Here is a 9,657-nt window from a genome sequence, read left to right as displayed (position 1 = left end):
AGATGTGACCCTGAGTAAATCACTTAACCTTGTAGTATTTTAGGCTAAAGGTATCACACACAGATCCTTGGGGGGAAGACCCCAAGAGTGACCTGGACCAGATAAAAATATAATTGGAAATATTTGACAAAACAGCTTTAAAAACAATAAAACAGGGGGCAGCTAGGTGGCTCAGTGGATAAAGCACCAGCCCTGGAGTCAGGAGGACCTGAGTTCAAATCCGGCCTCAGACACTTAACATTTACTAGCTGTGTGACCCCAGGCAAGTCACTTAACCCCAATTGCCTTGCCAAAACCAAACCAAACCAAACCAAACCAAACCAAACCAATGGAATATAATGTTAATGTGTAGCCTTCTAAGTCATCATACAACCTACAGGCACCATCCTTAAATATAGTTTAGTAGCTCTATTTCTACTCAAATTTGATGCCACTGTTAGGGGCAACTCTCTAAAACTAGAAGTTGCAGAGAAGACACTGTCCTCCATTTGGCAGTGGGCATTTAGATCCCTAAATCAATGAACTCATTAGCCCAGTCCTTATCTGTTAAACACTTTTATGTTTGGAGAATACAAAATGTGGATTGAACCAATACATTGATGTAAATATCTCCTCTTATGGTTGGTTCCTATTGCCCAGATTTTATATAGACTGAATTGTTGTGGGCTGATGTAGGCTTATGCTCCATTGTATTTTCCATTCATCAATGTACACTATTTGCCCCCCAAATTCCTTTCAGGATGAATTTTTTTTCTGTTCCTTGATTAGCATTTATATATTAAGCTTAAATCTGAGAATGAATATAAAGTGAAGTATTTCCACTGGAAAAAGAACAATGCATGTATCTACTTTGTCTTTACTAAGAAATGTATGAGTGGACATACTATAATACAATGCTAGCAGCAATATTTAGTACTTTTGTAGGCCATTAAAAAAAACAATTAGCAATTTTCAGGACCCTTTCCTTTTCTCATGGGCTTCAGGACATCCTTCTTATAATATGGAAGATTTAAAAGGTTAGAGCTGAATGTTTTCCATGAATAATTAATTGTGTATACATACAAAAAAGTGGAGAACTATTATCAAAAGGCACCAACCCCTTTCCATGTGCTCAAAGTAATTGAAGTTTAAATATGGCCTCTTGAATTCATACTAATTCTTATACAAACAGTATAAAATTGATAAGAAAAGTCAACATCAAATCAATATGCTGTAGTCTTGGCTTAGGCATTAGGAGATGAGAGTTCAAGTTCTCTGTAGCTAGCTACAGTAACTTTAGGTGAGTCATTAAACTTAAATGGGACTCACTTTCCTCATCTATACAAGGAGTTTTTGGGATTGGATGACACTTAAAATCTATTCAGGCTCTTGAAAAATGAACTAAAATGAATGGTTGACATCAAAATTTCTTCTACCCTGTTCCCATTCAATTTTCTCTGAAAAAAAAATTAAATACCTCCCCCATTAACTCAACTTTGAAATATATAGGGAATTGGGTTGTGTCCTGGAGAAAAGATGACAATCTGATTACAAAAAGATTGGTTTTAAAAAATTGTTTTGTCTCAGAGCTGGAAGGTGTCCTCAGAGGTCATCTAGTCCAACGTATGCCTGAAGAGCAATTCCCTTTACCAATATTGCTGACAAGTAGTCACCAAGTTTTCACTGTTTTGGGAACTCCTTTTCTTGATTGTGGAAAGTGTGGCTTTAGAATTCTATACCCAGTGACGGTAATATCAGCTGTTGGCCATTCTTTAAAAAGAAATAGCAGGTTGATGGAAGAAAACTTTCAGATTTCATTATCTTTAAAACCATTTTTGCAGCCACTAAGAAAGAAAGTGGGGGCATTCTTGCCCTACTATCAGGAAGAGAGGAGGGAGGGAGGGAGGGAGGGAGGGAGAGAGAGAGAGAGAGAGAGAGAGAGAGAGAGAGAGAGAGAGAGAGAGAGAGAGAGAGAGAATATGAATGAGAATTATACAAATAGCTCTCTCTACCTATAATTGGACACCCAGATTAAGTACCTCCTGGGTCTGGCAGGCCATGGCTTTAAGTATAAGCCTACTGGCAACTTCTGCTTCATCTAATGAACAATCTCATTAAAAGTGTAGTATCTCATAACTAATGAGTTGGGCATCAGATAATTTATTGACCATAGTAATATATAAAATGGACACTAAATTAGCTTTCATTCCTATGCAGTCCCCTGTTTCTTATACAGTGAAGCAAGGAAGAAAGGAAAATGCATTTAGCATAACAACTGTTAGTATTCTCAATGCTTGATCTTCTAATACCTGAGTTCCAATTCTAGAAATAATGTTTATTCCATTCTAAGTTCATTTAAAAAAATACAATTAGGAATTTTAATAACTCTTCCATCATCCAAAGGATTTCATGGCTTTTCCCCATAATATAAACATAATGAAAAAAAGAACCAATGGAATACTTCCAGTATAAGTGTGATCTCTCTGAAGCAGTTGCAGAAGGACATGAGAGATGCATGAAAATCACACAGGATTAGGGGGTGTGGAAAACTTGTGATTTCTACCATTGGAAGGAATGTTCATAGTAATGAGATCACAGATTTATCAAAGATTCAAAAACAATAAGACATTTTCAGTTTGTGTGACTGGTGAAGGAGGTAGCTATGCAAGTTTTGAGGTATAGTAGGGTGATTTTTTAAAATATAAGTAGAATAGTACAACACATGCTCATTTTCCTTGACACCTCTGTTGAATTTGATTCTTCTTCTTCCTTGTTTTCTACTGTACTGTTACTATCTTCCTATTTCTCTGGCTCCTGTTCTATTTCCTTCTTTGTTTTTTCTTTTTCCTTTCATGTTCTAATTGTGGCCATTTCCTAAGGTTCAGTTCAGTTCTTTGCTTTGCTTTCTGCGTTCTCTCTCTCTCTCTCTCTCTCTCTCTCTCTCTCTCTCTCTCTCTCTTTCTCTCTCTCTTTCTCTCCCTCCCTCCTTCCCTCCCTCCCTCTCTCCCTCCTCATTCTATCAGTGGTACAAGTACAATTCCAGGGACCTAGGATCAAATCCTTGGAGAATCATCTTTGACTCATTTTTTCTCCATCTTCCTAAGGTTCGTAAATGGAAGATTACTTAACTTAAAGTTACTGCTGATTTCTCCTTTGAAAGATATCTCATATACATATCTTCCTCTCCATTCTCAATGCTACTATTTCAGTCAGGACCTCAGTACCTCATTCTTGTACTACTCCTATGTGGTTTCCCCACTATGAATCATTTCCTATTCCCACTCACCTTACATATTCATTTACTGAACAGAAACATTCAAGGGCTCCCTATTTCATACTCTTTATTTAGCATGAAAGATCATAAAGTAATTTAGTTCTACCTCACTTGTTAAAATTCTGTCTTTAAGAAATAGCAAAATGACCACTCCCTTCCCTGACCACTCCCTGACTGCCCTTCCTCTCCACTTGACATTTGTAGTTTATAGGGCAGTCTTAGAGAGGTAGTGTGGCATAGAGGATAAAGAGCTAGACTTGGAGTCAAGAGGATTTAGGTTCAAATCTTACCTCTGACATACTAGAGGGCAAAGAAGGGCATTGGTTAAGGAGCACTGTGGCCTAGAGAATGTGGGAGGATATACCTTAAAGGACAGTCTCACTGAGGGGGCAATCTTTCCAGGAGGGCATGGCTATTGCCTGAGAGAGCAGCACCATGGTGATGAGATGATGACAGATGGCACCCAGGTTTAGGTATGCCATACCCTACTGGAGCATCTTGAGACAAGACCCAGGAAAATCATTCACTTTTTGTAGGAATTCTGTTATATCCTCAGGAAAAGCTTTGTTTGTCCTATGATTATTATAACTGCAAAGTGACATTTGTGTAGTCAAATCTCCCTAACCATCTCTTGAGCACATGGACTAGGTCTTCAACTTTTTCTCGTTCACTCAAAGTATTGAGTAAAGTGTTGTAACACATATTAATTATTTGGCAAATATGAGTTGATTGTTTCATACTTACATAAATGAATTTGATTTAATTTGGGGCTATGGAAGACAATTCAATTCAATTAACATTTAGAAAGCACCTACTATGTGCCAGGCACTGTGTTAAATGCAGAATTGTGGGGGTTTTTCCTATTTCACACATGATTACCACCAAAAATATTCACTACATGGGAGGCAGTCCTCCTCTTGAAGCTTCTAATTAGGGAGTGAAAAGAATGAGGAGTTTTCTCTTGAAGAAACTGTCCTTATTTCCTCTCAGTTGTCTTTGAAAGCCACAACTACAATAAGAGACTTGGGGGGGGGGGGCTATAAGGGTTAAGTGACTTGCCCAAGGTCACACAGCTAGTAAGTGTCAAGGGTCTGAGGCCGGATTTGAACTCAGGTCCTCCTGAATCCAGGGCCAGTGCTTTATCTACTGTACCACCTAGCTGCCCCTACAATAAGAGATTACTGACGCCTCAGGAAACCATCCAGGTGAAATTTATTTGATACTCAAGATAACTGCTTTCTTTTAACTGAGGGTGATACATAGATATGGCATTTGAACTTTTGCCTAGCACACGGATGCTTAATAAATGTTTGTTGATTGATCAAGAGATTGGCCATTAAAACATTTTGTATAGATCATGTTACTGATATAAGTTGTAAGGGAAAACTCATATCTCTAGAAAGTTATGTTCTTCTTAACTATGTTTTTAAAATTATCTTCTGAGTTGATTAATAACATGTCCTTGAACAGAAAGTAACCTGCATTAGGGAGCTGAGACAAATGGACTCTGTAAGTGATAGTTTTCAAGGGCAACATATTTACTGGTAAGTAGCTTGATAGATAACTCATGAGAGCAGGGGATCAGACTAATGAGTTCGATGACAAGGAAACTGGTGATCAGGGAAAAAATGATTGTGGGATCACTGTACCATGTAGTTTTGACTTCTCTTTCTGTTCTGTTATGGGATGAGATAGGATGTAAGAGAGCACAGTATCTTCTATATAACCAAGGATATGAAAAAAGTCAGCTAAACCTGCCCCTCCTTTAATTAATAGACTAAACAGTATGAATAGTTTGAACTGAGATGAGGCATCACTCTGTAAATTTTAACATGTAAATAATTGCTTGGGGTTCTCAATATAGGCAGAAGATAAAACATTGCAGGGAACTACCTGAAAAAAGGTTTGATGCAAAAGAAGAGTTAGTTGGCCAGAGGTACTTGAGCTTCCTAAATTCGAGTAGAGATTCAGAGTGATATGTGCTCAGGCCTGAGGAAAATGAAGGTTGCATTAAGCTGCAATAGAGAACAATTAGTATGTAGTGAGAAAGGTATTAAATTGTACTTGGGTGTTTGTTTTTCTCTCTATCTTGCTCTAGATTTCTAATGATCTATTTAAATATAGTAGTGCTACATGATGGTTATAATGCATGATTTTAATATATTTAAAATGCTATTCATCAATGGAAAAGCATGCTAGTCTCTGATTCAACCACACATAATAGAAGCTTAGATGTTTGGCTCTGAGGCAATAACCAAGGCAATGTTATCCACTACTAGTAACATCTTGACTTCATTATGGCCTTTACATTTATTTCCTAAATCAATACAGGCTGAAGCCCCATATGTCCTCAGATATGGGTATTGCAAAGCTTCTAATGAATAAGCTTCAGAAACGCTGTAGGCAAAGCCATCCTTTCTAGGTCTAAATCACATATTAAAGTTCTCATAACTAACACAAACAGTTCTGGCTCTGCACCAAATCCAGTTATGAGGCAAAGTTTGAGTTTTCAATTTGTTTCAATGTGGCCAGTTTGAAAGCTGGCTTTTGTTCCAGGCTTCTCATCATTTATGTAGGTAAATAGAACTTCCCATTGAAAATTCTCTGCCTGCTATGTCTATTTCCTCCCTGTCTGACTACTCACTCAGCTCTATCCTTTACCATGTCCCTAGGGATGTGAAGAAGTACATTCTCATTGGGTTCTGTTTCTTAAATGTGCAATACCGGAACAAGAAGCTGCAAATATAGCTAACACCCCTTCAAAGTTATATAAAGTTGTGTTGGAATAAGAGCAGCCTATTTCTCAACTCTTCATCAGTCCAAGCTAAATAGGAGCTGATAAGGCCACCACAGGAAAGACTCTTAGAACACATACCACAAAGGGATACAACCAACATGTAAAGCCATGCAGGAGACTTGTCTCTGTGCTTTTGGGAAAATGCCATTTTCATGGGTGTGTGTCCTAAATTAAGCTTAAGTGTGTTTCCAAGGAGGTGTAGTTAGTTTTTTCTCATGAACTTGGCATATATCCTAACCCAGAGAATACAGATACTTAGACAGTGAGTGGTAAACTCTTGAATTGTAAGGTTTGATTATATTGTGTCACACCCATTTGTACAACTGAACAGTGTACTGTGTCACACCCATTCGGCCAATTGGACAAATGCTATGGAAAGTTAGAGACAGTATGGTGAAGTGGAGAGCTGGCTTTGGAGCAAGAAAGACCTAAATTCAAGGTTTGATTCTGACACATACTGTCTGTGCAACTCTAGACAAGTGATTTAACCTCTTGGTTTTTATTTATCTATCTAAGACTTTACATTATAGAGAAGGGGTCATTTAGCATTGGTAGAGAAGTGTCCAATACAGAACTCCCTATACCAATGAAATAAATCAAAGTGTGCCACTGGAGGTTAATTTAATGTTATGGTCACATTAAAAATGAGGTTTTCTTCCATACATGTTTGCAACAAACCAGTGTTTATTTTTGAAAAAAAAAAATTCCTTAACTATACAAGTTGGAATTCTAATACCTTTATTTGCATAGAGAACAGTTTCTCAATGCCCCAGGGCCTCTCAGCAGTCAACACCTCACTCATACTTCATAATATGAACATCTTTACTTCTAGAATTGGGGCTGCCTTCCAGAACTGAGGTTGCCAGTACTAGAACTTGTACCTTTTCCTTATGTAGGAGATGTTTGGGTGAACTCATAGAAAAATTCAAGACCCTCATCATCAGAAATGAAGTTTTTCACCTCACCACAGCCCTGAAAACACACACACACACACACACACACACACACACACATAGAGCACACAAAGCACTGCTAGCTATGGAAGCAATTGCATTGCCAAGTGCCTCCTCAAAAGCCAGATTCAAAATTGGTTTTATGACTAGATTATATTTTTCTTCCCTACCTCTTCCTGACAGACTTAGCATTTGAAAAACTTCCAGCAAAGAAGCACCAGGGATTAAATTCTTCTGGAGCATAATTTTTTTCCAGCTTTTTGGAAATAATCTACTACAGTTTCTCCATTCACCTTTCCCCAATTTCCAATTCTGAAGGTTGATATGTAGAAACAGATCATTCACAACCTGCCCTTTTCTCCCACAGTTGAAATAATGCCAATAATGCAATTTGAAGTGACTGGGGACATTGAGATTATAATCCCCAACTATTTTGGGATAATCATTATTTTACAGAGCGTATCTAATCTATACTTGAAAATTATAGTATAGAAACAAAATTTAATTCAAATAACCAGTAGATCAATGCATTACCACTGGACCTGTAAGTTAAAAATAGAAAGACAATAATTTAAGTTCACATGCAGAAACACTAGGAAAACGCTTTATTCATGTCCAATGAGAGGAGATGGGATGGAGACTAAGAGAGGGTCACTTTTAGGCAATAGCAAAGTCTTTGCACACCCAGTAAAGGAATCATAAACATTCCATCTCTGCTGCTTATACAGAAGCAAAGCCAAGACTGTTTGCCCCAAAGCAGGTGATGTTTTCATGAGTTCCAATGAGCACTAAGATCCTGGTCAGTATAAACCCACATAGACCTGTGCACAGACTATGAGCTGAGGTGGTAGAAGGGACAACCCTACTCCACTGATGAAAGCAACACTGTCATACATCATCCATCTAAGATTTCTCCAGTTATAGGTTGTGGAAAGGAGAAGGAAGAAAAGGGGATGCAAAACACTTCTTTTCCCCTAGAAAATGAGGCTGTTAATGGTGCCGACATTGTGCCAAGAGTGTTTAAGATGCAACTTTGGTACCTGACATGCAGTATGGTAAAGAGAATCAATTGTGAAGAGTCTTGGATATTGCCAAGTTGTGGCAGTAGAAAAGAAATAGAGGGTACAGAGGCTGTGGTTCTCTCATTGTTGGGATAATGTGTTTCTAATACAGTGATTAAAAAAAAAAAAACTAAAAGCTGAAGGAGACACCTAACAAGAGGCTTCCTAAGACTATTGTACCCAAGATGGTAGGGTAGAATAGCACTGGTTAGAATACCAATGGCTGCCATTTTTCTTAAATGAGTCTTCTTAAATATTGTCATTTTCTTTTTCACTATTTTATGCTAAGCCTCTTCATGAAACAGGTTTGGAAATAAATTCTGCCACAATATCCCATTACCTATTCCCACAGTTTTTCAAATACATGATTGTCGACTTCTCTCTCTCTCTCTCTCTCTCTGTCTCCTACCTTTCAGAAGTCGGTAGTTGTGCCAAATCTCTGACTTTGTTCCCTCCATCCTTTAATTCCATTGCACCAGAAGGCAAAAATGGCTACACATGGGCAGTACTCAGCTCTAAAAAAAGCCCAAGCTGAATCATTCCTTTGTTGCCATGGGCAGAAACCCCAAACCCCAATATACCACTTTGGGTGCCTTAGAGAGGTAACTCAGAGCCCTGCTCACTGATCATATGATCAAACCATGTGATTTTACCATAACGGAGATGTATCAGGACACAATTTATCAGGACATCATCCATGAGGTACTTCTCAGTTCCCATAAGATGGAAAAGGAAGAGAGGAACCCATGCAAAAAGGGAGAACACTCCCTAGCTACTAAATATTTTAGATGAATTTCGTCATAGGAAACTGAAGCAGAGTCACATATTTTGTGGGCCATCTAGAGCTCCTTGAAAGTCCTTCCAGAAACCATATTAGCTGTGAAGCCTGACTGTTCAGAGAACAGACATCCTTTTGATTTCAAACTGACCAACAGATAGTAGTAGGGCTGTGTGGATGTTGGGGGGCCATTCTGTGCAGAAGGGGAAGAGGAGCAGTGCCATTTATAGGAACATCCTTTCTGACTTTAAAATAAATTATACAGGTGAACACAGAAGTTCATGCTACTTGCTGGAAGCAATAAGGATCACATTTTGTGGACCAGGTATTCCACAAACCTCCATGAATCCTGCCTTATTCCCTGGGGGCTATTGTATTCCGTGGTGCATCTCAGTAGCCCTTAGAAACTGGTGGCATGTCCTCAGATAGATATCTTGCATGATAAAGATAGACCCATTGGTTCCATCAGTTTCTTCCACAGGAGCTGCCGGATTGCCGAGGGGCATTGTTGTTATTCTCACCAGAGTTCCCTTCTTCCTTCTACCTAAGTCAAACTGCAGTCTCTAGATCTTCATGGGTAATGATCTTGTAGCTCTGACGACTCTCTAGGTATGAAGCCAGATCTGGGTCCCCAGCCTGCTGGGCTCTGTCTTGAGGGGTCTTGCCCTGTGGATGGCACATGCAAAGAAAAAGACACAAGCACAAAAGGTAGAATATCAGATACACACAAATGGCAGGGCTTCACACATGGTGGCTACTGAGAAAATGAATGTTAGAAGCTTTTTGAAGGAACAAGCAAAAACTGGGGAGGGATA

General features: G+C 38.7%; 1 protein-coding gene across 1 annotated transcript in view; it reads right to left on the bottom strand.

Annotated features, from left to right (window-relative positions):
* Positions 1-229: 229 nt before the first annotated feature.
* Positions 230-9,657, bottom strand: part of DGKI (diacylglycerol kinase iota) — a 599,484-nt gene continuing 590,056 nt past the window's right edge. Inside the window, 1 exon segment of the mRNA XM_043965727.1 lies at positions 230-9,508. Within this exon segment, the coding sequence (XP_043821662.1) occupies positions 9,392-9,508 (117 nt within the window). The 3' untranslated portion in view covers positions 230-9,391.

The sequence above is a fragment of the Dromiciops gliroides genome, chromosome 5, assembly GCF_019393635.1.
Source record: "Dromiciops gliroides isolate mDroGli1 chromosome 5, mDroGli1.pri, whole genome shotgun sequence".
In the NCBI taxonomy this organism is placed as follows: Eukaryota; Metazoa; Chordata; class Mammalia; order Microbiotheria; family Microbiotheriidae; genus Dromiciops; species Dromiciops gliroides.
Note: the sequence above shows the minus strand (reverse complement) of the source record. Positions and strands in the feature narration are given on the sequence as shown.